This window comes from Apodemus sylvaticus, chromosome 17, assembly GCF_947179515.1.
Source record: "Apodemus sylvaticus chromosome 17, mApoSyl1.1, whole genome shotgun sequence".
Lineage (NCBI taxonomy): Eukaryota > Metazoa > Chordata > Mammalia > Rodentia > Muridae > Apodemus > Apodemus sylvaticus.
Genome location: NC_067488.1, coordinates 47,353,753 through 47,368,711, shown reverse-complemented (window position 1 = coordinate 47,368,711; position 14,959 = coordinate 47,353,753). Strand labels below are relative to the sequence as shown.

The following is a 14,959-nucleotide window of genomic DNA, read 5'->3' as shown; positions in this document are numbered from 1 at the left end:
AGCCCCTGGGTGGGCGGGCAGAGCAGCAGAGAGAGAGGCCAGGGTTTGGTTTGCAGGTGATGGTCTTCGTACGTGAGACTTCTTGACTTCCCATTTACAGGAAGAAGACAGGTGGAGCACTGTTAATAGACCACACTCTGTGTTGGTCTGTGTGTCCATGGCCAGCATGACAGAATCACCTGGGAGAAAGGCATCCGGATTACGTTGACTGAGGTGGGATGATCGGCCCACTGTGGGTGGCGCCATCCTGTAGGCTGGCAAGCTGGACTGTGTTCAGTGAATATTGAAAGGATCTGCGTGGCAATGCATTCAAAGTTGTTTCCTGATTGTGGTCGACCAGCTGCTCTAAGCTCCTGCTGCTTTGACTTCTCCACTGCGATGGATTCTAACCTTGAACCATGGACCAGGATAAACCCTTTCTCCCTTCTGTTGCTGTGGTCGGAGTATTTTTTTTTTCACAGTGATAGGAAAAGAAACTAAGAAAGTACTAGAGAAATCAAATCAACATCTAGCGAAAACTACAAGCAGTCCCTGTGTCATCTAAAATCCACTGTGCGTGTAAAGGCCACTGTTTGCAGACAGAAACTGTACACACTTTGTAGAATATCTTTGTGAAATTGCATAGGAATGCTTAAGAAAGAATCACTCAAAGAGTATAAGTCATTAGGGAAGAAAACAAAGTTGATCACATACAAATAAATATCACACATTATAAAATCCCACATACTGGAAACAAACTATGAAGTAGTTATAGCGATCCACACTTGAAAGACCAAACACTAAACTTCTTCAAATGACTATAAGAGACGGAAAAATACTCCAGTAGAGAAGTGGACATGGATCAGTAACTTATGAAATAGGAAAGTCAAAAGTCTAATAAACAATTAAAAACACAAATGCCCAACAAGACACCTGCATACACCCAACCAAACCCTTGTAAACACACATGCCCAACACAGGGCAAGTGTTTTAGTGCCCCTAACAATCAGTTGATGTAATCAAAATGGCAGGAAGCCTATGACACTTTGTAGGTGGGATTTCCGGTTTGGGGTGGTTTCCCAGCTAGGATCTTGCTCTAGCATCGCTCTGGCTGTCTTGAAGCTCTCGTTACCCTGGGTCCTGTGTCACCCTGTGTCCCGTGTCACCCTGTGTCCTGTGTCACCCTGTGTCCTGTGTCACCCTGTGTCCTGTGTCACCCTGTGTCCTGGACTCAAGCTCACAGCAGTCCCTTCATCTCAGCTTCCCGAATGCTTGGATGGCATCGTGCAGCGAGTTGGTTTCAACTTGCCAAATTTCTGCCAGCTTGTTCTACTGCATCCTCCCCTCCTCCCACTCCTCCTCTCCCTCTTCCTCCCCTTCCTCCTTTTCTCCTCTACCCCCTCCCTTCTCTTTCCCTCCCCCTCCTTTGCCTTTTATCTGCACACTGGCCCCTGCCTAGGCAACACCCCTACCTCACATCCCCCCCCCCTGCCACCTTTGTTGGACATCACATTTCACAGCCGCCAGCTTTCCCTGCAGGTGACTCTGAGGTCCCTCTGCTGCTCTCCCTCAGTCCATGTCTCCTCCTGCCTTGCTCACGGCACCTGATGCGGTTTGCCTTCTCCACAGAGCAGAAACTCCAGAACACCCTGGCTTCCTGCATTTTAGAGTCACCAGCTCCCAACACAATGCCTGACACATAGTAGGCACTCACATGCTTGCGCATGGGATTTAGGCCAACTCTCAGATTCTTAGAGAGCAACTCTGTCCCCTGCCCTAGGTCAGGAAGTGAATCTCCAAACCCCAAGGGTGCCTGGGTTCCCTTTGGAGTCAGGTGCCCTGGGTGGCCAGGGCCCAACCTAGCACCTGTGGGGCCCCAGGTCCTCTTCCAGACCGCATGCTCCACCCCCCTCAAGGCTGTGGGGCAGCAGCTTGGGTAAGTTCCTCTTCCGTTTCCTCCTGCCTCCTGAGCTGTTGCTCCTCACTGCCGGGTACCTCCTAGCCACTCCATACCACTGGTGTCCACAGCAACTCTCCTGGCCCCCGACTGCCGTCACTGGCCTCAGATGCAATGCAGGCCATCAAGTGTGTGGTGGTGGGCGATGGGTAAGTACTTGGCTGAGTATCTCCCATCCCCTACCAGGATGTCTGTGAAATCCTCCCTGGTACATTCTCAGGTTCAGGGCTCTCAGGAGGTCCTGGGGAGAGTGGCTTCCTCTCCTTGTAAGGGCTTACAAGGGACATTTGGGGTGGGTCTGGACAGCTCCTTCTGTCCGCCGCCCATCCCACTCCGGAAGCCACTTGGGTGAAGGGCCTGGGACGGTGGGTGGGGTGCTGCTACTTGCCTGTACCCCGAGAGCTGGGGCAGGGCTCCTGTGGGGGCCAGTATCAGGTTTCCGTTCAGGGTGCAGGTGTGAGGACAGAAATCAGCAACTTGACCTTTGGACCTTTGTTTCCCAGGCTGCCCCAGGCTCTAGTTACTGTCTTGTCTCTTTTAGGGGACTCCTGGGAAGCTCCACTCCTGACTCTCAGTCCGGGCCTCTGCCCCAGGGGTGGGCTGGACTAGCTTGAGACAGGCACCTGACTGTACTAGCTGCTGTGTGTGTGATTGAACTCCATGTGGTAGGGAGGAGCTAAGGGGATGTCCATGGGGAGCACTGAGGCTGGTGTAAGGGAAGGAGGAAGGTGAAGCGATTGTGGAGACTCCAGAGGACAGACTGGCTGCGGTCCTGCTGAGGGCTCCTAGTCATTGTCAGATCTTGGGACCACAGGCCTGGGTTTCCTCATGTGCCCTAGGTTGGTTTCCCATGCATTCCGGCCCTACTAGATCCAACCTGATGTGGTATATTGATGCCCAGCTTCAGTTCGAAAGGGGGAGGCCTTGAGACCTTTCCTGGCATGGGCCCCAAGGTCACACATTTCAGCTCTGCTGGGGGCATAGGCTATCCACACCCTCAGCGGACTAGGTCTGACTTGGTCGCTGTTGCTGCCGACTCCGCCGCTGCTGGGGTGTCAGCCGTTATCTGCGGCTGCCTTGCTCACTTCTGCTTTGTGACTGATCTTGGGGGCAGGGATGGGGGGGGGAACGGGGCGGAAGTCAATGGTTCTACACATTCAAAGTTACCTTGGTGGCAGGCTGGGGCTTGCGGGCAGACATTTAGGGGGAGGGAAAGCAGGGCAGCCTCCTCGAGTGGGAAGTGACTTAACGGAATTGAACTGGGGAAGGCCCAGAGCTGTCCCTCTGGCCTCTCAGCTTCCTGCTGAATGACCTGGGTGGCCTCCTGACTTGGCAGGGAGATGGCCTAAATGGTGGTCACCTCCCTTTGTCCCATTCCTCTTTCACTTACTGTGTCACCGGGCCCTGGCCCTCGGTCTGATCTGTCTTCCACCAGCCCTACCATCCTACCATCGTAGAGTTCATTTTACCGAAACTCAGAGAAGTTAAGTAACCTTCCTCGGAGGCAGAGGATTCGAACCCAGGCCTCTCTGGCTTTAAAGAGGGGCTACGGGCAGTCCCTAGCAGTCATGGGCTGATGCCGCTTCTATGGCACTGGGTTCAGTGTCTTAGAAGTATCATTTAGTTTACTGGGAAGATGGGTTTGTCCTTGTTGTCTAGATGGGGAAACTGAGGTACAAGGTGCTTAGGTGGCTTGCAAAGTTGTGTAGATGGCAACTGGTGGAGGCAGGATCTGAAGCTCAAGCGAGACATGTGACAACCTTACCCAGGTCTTCAGGGTCCTTGCCTCAGTCCCACAGTCCCACGGTCGTCTGTGTCTATCACCTGTACCCCACACACCAGCCCATGTGCAGTCCCCAAGTTCTCCTCAGATGTGTGGCTCACACCTGTAGCCAAGACTGAAGTCAGAGTGTTACGGGCACTGTGTGGGGTAGAGCACACTGGTATGGGGAGTCTGGGATTGTGGGGTGTCTGGGATTGCGAAACTGGAACCTGGGTACAGTTCCGGCCTCCCTTTCTCTCAGACTCATCTCTGACCTTGGTCTCTCCCACATCTTGTCTCTTGTTTTTCAGAGCTGTGGGCAAGACGTGCCTTCTCATCAGCTACACCACCAATGCCTTCCCTGGAGAATACATCCCCACTGTGTGAGTGACTTCTTGGGGGCTGTCCTCTGTGGGCGCCTGAGGTCAAGCAGGCTGGTAAGGCTAGAGAGACTCCATCATGGGGAAGCTGCCTTGTGATCCAACATGAAATGCCGTGACTTATGCTAAGGAGTCCCTCCAGAAGAGGGACTTTGGAAGGCGTAAAAGGACAGGAAGGAAGATATCCTTCAAGCCAGCCAGGAGGAGAAAGAGGGGTAGAGATAGGGTATGGAAGAAAGGGAGGGGGAGGACCTCAGAAACTTAGACAGCAGCAACATCTGGGGACCCATGCGCTAGGGTGGGGCAGTTCCAGCTGCAGTCTGTGAGAAATCTGTCTTCTGGTGCAGGATGTAGCCACTGGCTGCCACATGATACACAAGGAGTCTGCAGGAGTCAGAAGAGACTCAGGGCACCCTGTCACTCACAGGGCAGCTCCCCAGATCCATGTATAGATTTCAAACTCTTCAAAGACTCCCCAGTCTTCCCTTCTAGAGATGTTACCCACTCTTTTGCTTTTTGTGGATCAATGATCCTTAGGCAGGCCTGCCACAGGCCCTTTGCACCAGCTCTTTCCCCTGCCAGAAATGCCCAGGGATGATTTCCTGTCTCATCCTCATACCCACACCCTCCAGGCCCATCCTTGGTGCCCTCCTGGAAGCCTTTGATCCAGCCTAACGGCCTGTCATTCCCCAGAGGAGCTTGCCAGCTCTCTCTTAAGACCATGGCCCTGTGGAGGGCAAGGAGCCATGTGTTTTTCTTGGGTTCTCCCTGGCTTCTCTACAGGGTGGTTGACACACTGTGTAATAATCACAAGGTCTTATACGTGATCTCTGTGCTTTGAGGTGACAAGGCCCAGGGGAGTCTTCACTACTAGTTAGAAGGCCTTTGGTTTGGTGGCCGGGTACAGGGTGCCAAACTAGTGATTGCTTTCGGTCCTCAAGGGAAATGGGTGTGACAGTATCCTGATGGCCCATGGGGGCTGTGAGGCTTGTCCCCAGGGTCACTCAGCTTCACTGGCTTCAGCGCTTCACTGGAGCCCTCATCTTTATCTTCATGGGAGCCCTGCCTGGAGCAGAAGCAGAGTTATACAGAGGGACAGTGACCAGAGCCCAAAGCCTCCCGCACTATCAAAGGAGCCACACCCAACCAGTGCCAAACCAAGGCTCTGCTCCAAGTCCTTAATATGGCTCTGTAGGGATATCTTTCTGGGAAAGAGGGTTTGGCTGCCTCTAATACCTGGCTAAGCTGAAGGACCCAGCAGAGGGCAGGCAGACGGGCTGGGCACTGATTTCTGCCCAGCTGCGTCCTGATATGAAGACTCTAGAAACTTCCCTGCTACACAAAGCAGGGCTGATTCCTGCCATCGGCCTTATAAATCAGGGAGGGCTGGAGCGAGACCTGAGCAAGAGCAGGAGCAAAGAAGACCATGGCTGAAGGCCACCATCACCAGGGTGTGTTGATGATGTTCTCGTCCCTGAGTCAAGACCCCATCCTGCCTGTCTTTACTTGCTCGGGCAGCCCTGTGGGACCCACTTGCTCAAGGATTTCAAAGCAATCACTTTTCCTCTGTGCCCATGAGCTCAGTTTCCTTTTCCACAAGAGACAAGCCCTGGGTCTGGAGATCTGAGTCGTGTGACACAGTTTCCCTGTGAGGAGGTGGGAGGTGGAAGCCAGAAGCCTTCAGTGTCCTAATGGCACATCTGACAGACTGCACTGCTGGCCGGCCGGTCAGATGCCGAGACCCTCAGGTCTGTCCACGATGACCCCCGCCCCCAGCCCCGTGTTACTGTGTAGATGGTTTCTGGTGCCCGACTGCCACTGGGATTCCCTCCTCTGAGAAGAACTTGTGTCCAATGAGGTTGGCACACATATTCTCAGATGGGGACACCATTGGAGAATGGTCCCATGCCAATGACGTCAGCCCTGTGCCTTCAGGGACTGTGATGTGGGCTACCATCCTGTCTCCTTCCGGACTTTGTCCAACTGAAGCCCACAGTAACTTTTTTTTTTATCTATTTATGTATTTTCATTTTTGTGGTAGGATATATATACTGTAGCCCTGACTGACCTGGAATTCATAATGTAACTCAGGCTAGCCTCGAGCTTGCAGCTATCCTCCTGCCTCAGTCCCCCCAATACCAGGTTCCAGGTAAATTTTGTAGGGTTCTTTTGGTTTGTTTGCTGTGTAGCTCAGGGTGCTCTAAAACTCATTGTGTGGATGAGGATGACCTTAAACTCCTGATCCTCCTGCCTCCACCTCTGGAGTGCTGGAATTACAGATGTGTACCATCACACCTGGTTTTATGGGGTACTGAGCATACACAGGTTCAGTCCCTAGATAAATATTATTGATTGATTGATCCCCTAGATGAACTTTCAAAAGTAGAACTTAGCTAGAGCCACAATCTGGCCCAAGTCCTTCATCTGGCTCCCCTTTATTCTTAAAACCCAGGACAAGGGGACATCGAAGCTCCTCAGGTTCTGCCCCATTTGCCCGTCTCCTCCAGCTCTTCAGTCCTGTCCACAACCTCCTGGGCTCTCTCAGCTCCCTGCTCTCCCTCAGAGAGACCCAGAGCATGCCTCCCTTCCTGACAGCATTCCCTGTCTGCTGCAGCCCAACCCCTCCCACTTCATGTCCTACCCACTAGGAACTCTTCAGGGCGGAGACAGAACCGTGCGGGACCAGGAGGCTGGTGTATTTAGCTCGTTCTTGATTCTACAACCGAGTACCAGTTTCTAGACTGCCACATAGCGACTGCTGGCAGTGGGCGGAGCATCCTGGCTGGTGGGTGGAGCCTGTCCAGGGCTCTCCCAACCCTCTCCTGTTCATTTGCTGGTGCCCCCTAATGGACGTCGTAGGAAGAGCTGATTGACCTTTGTTTCCTACCTGAGTTTCCTCCCTTGGCTCCTGGGTCACGTGAGACTTCTAGACCTAATGTATGTAGGGAACCCCCTTCCACCTAGCCAAGGGAGGTACTAGAAGGGTGCTTTGGAAGGTCCTGACCATTCCCCACGTTCTCCGGGTATTCCGAAAGCTCGGAGGAGCCAACATGACAGATGTCTTTGCCTCAAGGCATCTTGGGACGATCGAGGGTCCTGATGTCTCCAGCTTGCCAGAACCCCACACAGCTAAGGCACCTGCCATCTTAACTTGACCACCCTCGCCCCCCAGAATGTTCTTCTGAGACTCGCAAGGACGCTTCCCAGAGTAGTCACACAGCAGACCTGTGTGCCAACCCCCTGTTCTGGGCTAGCCCCGGGGCAGAGAGGAGCAAGCCGGGTCCCCTTGCTCCCCAAGGAGTGCAGTTAGTGGGACTGAGCTGGCTGAGGCAGAAAAGTCTTCCTGGAGTGTTCCAAAGAGTCCTGTTGAGGGTGAGAAGCAAGTTAGGATCGGTGGGACTGTTTGGGTAAGCTGGAGTCAGAAGGGGCATTTCTCCAGATGTCAGTGTGGGCGACCTCGGGAGGTGGGCGCAGCGAGCCTGCCGTGTGAAGGAAGAGCAGATGGAGACGCTAGGAGCTCGAGGTCTCAGTGGACCCGGTCCTGAGACAAGGAATGGGTACTTGTGTGAGCTCAGAGAGGAGGCCGGATGGTCCCTAGCCCCAGGGGCAGGCAATGAAGGAGTCCCTAAAAATCACGGCTATGGCATAGTGAGCCTGCTGGACACGGCTTGTCCCCTAGCTCGGTCACTCACTGGCTGTGTGACCTCAGGTGAGTCATAATGCCTCTCTGATCCTGGTTTTACTCCACCTCCCCCATCCCACTATGAGGAACCTGTTCCTCTCCCCTAGGTATGAGATTTTACTTTCTAAAGCCCCCCATCCACTTAGCATAGAAGACTGAGCTCCTGGTCCAGCGTTTGGCCTACACCAATGTGAGGCTCAGGTTTCTATGGGTTTGCAACTGATGTCTCTCTGTCTGTCCCCTAGAGGTGGCCCTAGCACAGTCACCTGTCACATGTGTGGATAGTGGATCATCCACAGCTTCCCGCCCCTCCAGGAAGCTCAGGGCACAGTCCCTTCACCTCCCAGATAGGCCTGGCAGGCAAAAGCTTAGGGGTGCTGACCTGGATTGGCTCTGTGTCCTTCCTGTGTCCCTCTGACAGCTTCCCAAGTACACCTGGCACCGCCTCTTTCACTCGGGGTTGGCTCCAGGGAGACCGGCTTAACTCGGGGACAAGCAGTCACTCAATAGACAGCGTGTGACATATGCTAGGTGTCCAGCATAGGAGGAAGATAAAGTTCATTTTGATTAACCTCAGAGGGAATCACACATAACCCGGCAGTCACCTTTCCCAGGGACGAGTGGGGGCAGCAAAAACAACCAAAACAGTCTTCCTCTTTGCTTGTATTTAAGGCATGTTTAATAGTATCCATTAGTTATGAAGACAGCCAGCTGCACAGGGCTGTGTGACTTTGGGCTGGTCACAGTGCCTCTCTGAGTCCTGGCCTCTGGGGAGGACAACACTGGCCTAGGCTGGAAGTCCGAGGCTCTGGGTTCGAGGCTGATCCTTTCCCTCCTGCTCTCTACAGGTTTGACAACTACTCAGCCAATGTGATGGTGGACAGTAAGCCCGTGAATCTGGGGCTGTGGGACACTGCAGGCCAGGAGGACTATGACCGCCTGCGGCCACTCTCCTACCCACAGACAGTGCGTACCCCGTGCCTCCTTGTGGCCCCTGTCTTGATCCTGTTCCATTTGCTGCTGCTGGCCTTCAGGCTGGCAGTTCCTGCTCAACCCTGAGTCTCCCTTTGAGGCCTGGGGGTCACAGCTAGGGTGTCCCCAGACTTGCTGCCCCGAGTATCCCCATGCCCTCTAATGCTAGCCTTTCTCAGAGTGTGCCAGGCAGGGTCGTGTGAGTGAGTGGCTAGTGTGCCTGGTGGTTGGGCAGGTGGCCTGCTGCAGAGGACTCTGTGGCTTCTGGGTCCCCAGACCGGGACTCTCTACCCACAGTGGCAAAGGGAGTGTCTTGTATGTCAGGTAGATGGTTACACAGTGGGTGGCGGGAACCAAGGGTTCCCTACACAGGGCTCTGGCCTCCCTGTGCTGACCCTGCCCTGTTCTGTGTTCAGGATGTGTTCCTCATCTGCTTCTCGCTAGTCAGCCCGGCCTCCTACGAGAACGTGCGAGCCAAGGTGAGCCTCGAGTGGGCCGGGGGATGAGGGTCAGGCAGTTAAGGTCTATTCTGGGTTAGGAGAGTAAAGAGAAGAGAGGGTCACTAGGACCACACAGAGCCAGTGTGTGTGTGGGGGGAGTCTTCCTGGGCTGGCAGGGAAGGGGGAAGGGCGAGGAGTTGTGGAGGGGGGAGGAGGAGCAGGACAGTGAGCGGTCCTCCTGCCTCTGTGCCCTGTCCCTTTGTCTATCCAACCTCGTGCCTCTTATCAACAAACTTGCTTGACTCTTATCTCCAAAAAAATTCTTGCCATTTTTTTTTTGCATGCCTGCTCAGATCCTGCTGTGCCTTGTGACCCTCCCGTTGGGGGCTCTTAACCCCCCTTTTCCTGGTGCCTTGGGCGTCTTTGTCCCACTCTCCACCGCTCCCTCTCACTCTCCCCTCCCCCACACCTCCAGTGGTTCCCCGAGGTACGGCACCACTGCCCCAGCACCCCCATCATCCTGGTGGGTACGAAGCTGGACCTTCGAGATGACAAGGACACCATCGAGAAACTGAAGGAGAAGAAGCTGGCTCCCATCACCTACCCGCAGGGGCTGGCACTGGCCAAGGATATTGGTACGGGTGGGGCTCGAGGCCTGAGGGGGACCTGGGGGGTGGAGGCGCCTGGACACAGCCTTCTCCTAGCGCTATGCTGCATGGTCAAGCTCTGTTCTCCAAACCATTGTATCAGCTGTGTGACCTGGGCTGGTCCCTCGGCCTCTCTGTGCCTGTGTGTCTCTGTCAGGAAGGTAGAGCAGCAGTGATGGCTTCTGCCATGTCAGTTTCTGGGTAAAATGGCTTGGTTCACGGTGCCCACAGCAATCACTGCTTGGGGGATTCTATGTTAGAAGGTCACGGCAGCAGCCAGGTGCTTAAAGCGAGGGGTTGATAGGAGCTCTGAAGCAGGGGTGGGAGGCATAGCCTATGACTGCTTGGAGCACTGGTAGTCAAGTTAGGTTGGGCTGCTTCTGGAAGGCTTCCTGGAGACGGTGTCCCTGCTGGGGACTTCAGGGTGACTCAGACTCTGTGCCTGGTCCTCACCTCCCTTTCTTCCCCCATTCTGACTTTGCTATCAGTCACCGCAGAGGAGGCTTGACCCTTCAAGGTCATCCGGCTGGGGAGGGGTGGCGGCTGAGATTAACAGGATAGAAGATGGTTGTGGCTAGGTTAGTGAGTGGGGACACCTCGCCCCGGCCAGGCGCCCCATCCCCAGGGGACCTGACTCTGGGTCTAGCCTCTCCTGTGGTGTCTCCTAAGGCAGAAGGACCAGCTTAGGCCTGGCCCCCACCCAGCCCTGCACCTCTTCCTCTGCAGGAAGCGGGAGGGAGGGGCTCCCCACAGGAAGAGAAACCACAGCCTTCTTGTGACTGTTGTCACCTCCCCAGGGGCTTCTCGGCTGCTCCGCCCAGGGCCTCAGCTTCACGCCAGTGCCAGCCTTCTCTTCTCAACCAGCCTGTCTGTGTTGATAGGGGGTGGTTAGGGCGCAAGCCTGGGACTTCACTCACACTAGGCAGGCACTTACCACTGGGCTACCCTCCCCTTCCCCTCAGAGTTGTTCTCTCACCTCTCAAGGCACAGTCCGCCATGTGGGAATGACACAGCAGCAGGGACATGAGGCAGCTCGTCACAATTCACACACACACAGATAGGATATTTTAATTTATCCTTTGACGATTTCCTGAATGGTGAACAACCTGTCTTGATTATATCCATCCTGAGCCCTCCCCCCACTCTACCCAGACACCTGACACATGCCCATCTTCCTTTCATGTCTTAGGTATGTGTGTGCTTGTGTGTGCTTGTGTGTGTGTGTGTATGAGTGTGCGCACACACGTGTATATGTGTGCTTGTGTGTGTGTGTGTGTGTGTGTGTGTGTGTAGTATGGTGTGTGTATGGGGGATGATGTGTGTGGTGTGTATATGTGGGGTATGGGGTGTGGTATGTATGGTGTGCTGTTGTGTGTGTGTGTGTATATGTGTAGTATGGTGTGTATATGGGAGATGATGTGTGTGGTGTGTATGTGTGGTGTGTGGAGTGTGGTATGCATGTATGGTGTGATGTGTGTGTATGATGTGGGGCATGTGATATGTTGTGTGTGTGGTGTGTATGTGTGAATGTGTATGTGGTATGTGTGAGATGTGTGAGATGTGTGGTATGGTATGGTGTGTGTGGTGTGATGTGTGGTGTGTGATATGTGTATTGTATGTTCATGTATGGGGTGGTGTATATGTGGTGTGGTGTGGTGTGTGTGATATATGGAATGTGTTTGTGGAGTGTGTGTGTATGTGTGTATGGTATGTGGAGTGTGTGTGTGGTATGTGGAGTGTGTGTGTGGTATGTGGAGTGTGTGTGTGATATGTGGAGTGTGTGTGTGTGTGTGTGTGTAGTATGTAGAGTGTGTGTGTGTAGTATGTAGAGCATGTGTGTGTGTGTGTGTGTATGGTATGTGGAGTATGTATGTGGAATGTATATGCATAGTGTGTATGTATGAGTATGTGGTATGTGGAGTGTGTGTGTAGTATGTGGAGTGTGTGTGTGTGGTATGTGGCATGTGTGTGTGTGGTATGTGGTATGTGGTATGTGTGTGTATGGTATGTGGGGTCTGTATGTGTGTATGTGTGTGTGTGTGGTATGTGTGTGTGTGTGGTATGTGTGTGTGTGTGGTATGTGTGTTGTGGTATGTGTGTGTGTGTGGTATGTGTGTGTGTGTGGTATGTGGTGTGTGTGTGTGTGTGGTATGTGGGGTGCACGCGCTTCAGCCTGTGACATCTTTCCCTGAGGCAATGTCATCCTTTGTGAGGCGCTGAAAGCCCCTCCCTCTCAGTTACCGTGGGGATGAGCAGGTCACTGTTCCATGCCTAGGGACCCAGGTGCAGACCCTCACTACTGATCACCACAATGATGGGGAACCCCGAGGGACAGAGGCCATGTGCCGCCACCCAGAGTCATCTCTGGAACAAGTGGCTGGACACCAGGGCAGGACCCTGGCTTCATCTTCCCAGTGGGAATAGTAAGCCTTGAGAACTTTCCAGGACAAGAAACACCCTGCCTGGTGCGACTGCGCAGAGTCTGGCTCCCTGAAGCGCCATCTCCTCCTTGTTGCCACGACCCATTTCCCAAGCCCTGGCTTCAGCGGCTTCCCCTGCAGGGGTGACCCCTCTTTGCAGTTCTGTGCCTTTGGGCCTGTGGCTGCTCTGCTCTGGGCCTACTGAGGTTCCTCACAGCTGTCAGGAGCGCCTGCCCCAGAGAGGTCTCAGACTCCCTTCCTTCTCCTTTCCTTCCTCAGGTATCTCCCAGCCTCTGTGTCAGGGCTCTGGGTTCAGGTTGCTGGGGTGGGCAGTCGTGCAGATGCCTCCAGGGGCCTGTCCTCCGGAGGCCACAGATGAACTCAATATTTTCTTCTCCTCACTGAGTTGCCCTGGGGCAGGCAGGTCCCTCAGCCTCTGTTAGGTCTGGTTTTCCCATAAATTGTGGTGTGACTAAATGATAGATGTGTTGGGGTGTCCCATACCTGCTCAGAGGTGTCAGCTCCAAGAGGAAGGCTGTGGGGGATTTGGTCACGGAAGCAGGTCCTGTCCACCTTCCAAACAAAGGGCTTTGTGTCCTGGGGGCCTTTGACTGTCCCCACTGAGTCTACAGGAGGAAGACGAAGTACAGAGAGGCATATTCCCATTTGGGTGATACTCCTCAGTTAAGTGATACTCCCAGTTGAATGATACTCCCTACTTGGGTGGTACTCCCCATTCAAGTGATACTCCCCACTCAAGTGATACTCCCAGTTAAGTGATACTCCCTACTTGGGTGATACTCCCCACTCAGGTTGACACAGCTTCTCCATGACTCAAGCCCCTGCTCCCCCTGCCCCTCCTCAGATTCAGTGAAGTACTTGGAATGTTCTGCACTCACCCAGAGAGGCCTGAAGACCGTCTTCGATGAAGCAATCCGAGCAGTGCTGTGCCCACAGCCCACACGCCAGCAGAAGCGCCCCTGCAGCCTGCTCTAGGGGTATACACCTCTCCTCTGCTGCTAGAAGGGCACCCTGCCCCTGGGGGCAGCCCTCAGGTCACTGAGAATAGAGTTAGGCCAGGACAGAGGGCCACGGGAACCCATGTAGTCTCAGTGCTCCTTCTTTGTCACTGCCCGTGAAGCTTCTTCCTTGACGGATACAACCCAAGCAAGCCAGAACCTGCCCACTGACCTAATCCAAGACACAAGAGCTGCCTGGCTCTCATCAAACCCATCCTTGTCACAAAAACCTAATGACACCAGGGAACCCCAACAATACCCTAGGCGGGATATGTGAGGGTACGCGGGGAGGAGCGTAAGAGAGCTCTTGGGGAGGCAGAACTTGAAAGCAGCCATGGGCCTGGATGGCCCTGAGCTGGGACGCGTCTGTCCTCGACACTGACCTCCTCCTGTCTCCCTTCCAGGTGTCACCTCAGTCCTCCCATCCCAATGGTCCTGACCCTCCAAGGCCCCCACCAGAGCCCGGCGACATGCTGGCGGGACATGCGGTCCCCTTCGTGTGATGTTTCTTCCCAGTCAGCTGCAGAACTTGCCTCTCTCCTCCACAGAAGTGCCTGGGGATGGGAGGATGTTGATAGGCCACGCCCTCCCTGGGATGCTCCTGTGTGCCCAGGGACCAGAGGGGAGCCATCCTCATGTCATACGACATCATATGCCCGCCCGCCTGCTCTAGGCCTTCCTGATGCCTCTCTCGAAGCTTCCGGTCTCCATGGCTGTCACTACTGTGTTCGGACACCTCCTTCCCTGAACCAAAGGGAGAGATGTGGACGTCTGCTCCTCTGTTCTTCTTTTTCAGAAAAACACAGAACACATCTTTTTCTGTCAATCTCTTAGCTGCCCAGCCAAACGAAGGTCTGAGCTCAGCCGACCCCTACCGTCCCTCAAGGCTTCCTACCCTACTTGAAGGGTAGAGCTGCACTTTCTTGGGACTGTCCACCCCACCTGCCAGTCAGGGCCCGAACCATGACAAATGGAAAACACAGCTCTCTTGCTTACGCAGAAAATAAACGTGTTGATTCTTGGTGGAAGGGCCATGAATTCAGCCTCAGCTTGATCAAGGTAGGGCGGAGGGTTCAGATGACACGACGACAGACTTTGCCTTCCTGTCTGTCTGGGTCTGCCTGCGGCTGCCAGGCTCGTTTTCTGTCCATTGATTCTTTGGACTTGATCCTCTGAGGTCAAGTTCAGGAGAAGTCTGCCTCAGGGAAGTTCTAAGGTCACTCCGGTTGGAGCAGCTTGTCCTAGGCCTGTCTTCAGTCACCTGAGTGGCAAAGAGATGCTGCACTGTGGCTGGCCATGAGTTGTGTTAGAGCCAGGGGTAGAGGTGACACCCGGAAGCTGTGGTATAGGGTGAGTGTGTGTGAGTGTGTGTGTGTGTGTGTGTGTGTGTGTAAATTCTCAAGGGAAATAACCTTCCTAGAATTGGGTAGGTGTCCAGTAGCTACCTGAACCTCGACTGTCAGAGGTCATGGTAAGCATCCATTCTACCATTCCCAGGGACAGTTTTTGGCCCAACTGGCACTAAGAAAAGCTGAGTTGATTTTTTTTTCATTTGTTTTTGAGATAAGATTTTATTATATAGCCTGGGCTGACCTCAGACCTGCCATCCTCCTGTCTCAGCTTCCTAAATGGAAGCTGGGTTTACAGATATATACCTCCATGCCTGAATAAGGTTGATTATTTTTTACTAGAGAGTTTAGG

At 53.9% G+C, this 14,959-nt stretch overlaps 1 protein-coding gene across 1 annotated transcript; it reads left to right on the top strand.

Moving 5' to 3' along the window:
* Window positions 1-1,925: 1,925 nt before the first annotated feature.
* Window positions 1,926-14,296, top strand: Rac2 (Rac family small GTPase 2). The gene is made up of 7 exons (XM_052160560.1): window positions 1,926-2,085; window positions 4,010-4,081; window positions 8,609-8,726; window positions 9,149-9,211; window positions 9,648-9,807; window positions 13,105-13,237; window positions 13,663-14,296. Exons 1-6 carry the CDS (start codon window positions 2,051-2,053, stop codon window positions 13,233-13,235), a joined length of 579 nt encoding a protein of 192 aa, XP_052016520.1. The 5' UTR covers window positions 1,926-2,050; the 3' UTR covers window positions 13,236-13,237; window positions 13,663-14,296.
* Window positions 14,297-14,959: the final 663 nt, after the last annotated feature.

What these genes read in the sequence shown, in the direction of transcription:
- Rac2 (XM_052160560.1), top strand. Translation starts at nt 2,051, where the DNA reads ATGCAGGCCATCAAGTGTGTGGTGGTGGGCGATGG. An exon ending in CACTCTCCTACCCACAGACA is followed by an intron (nt 8,727 to 9,148) that starts GTGCGTACCCCG and finishes TTCTGTGTTCAG; the next exon opens with GATGTGTTCCTCATCTGCTT. An exon ending in ACGAGAACGTGCGAGCCAAG is followed by an intron (nt 9,212 to 9,647) that starts GTGAGCCTCGAG and finishes CCACACCTCCAG; the next exon opens with TGGTTCCCCGAGGTACGGCA.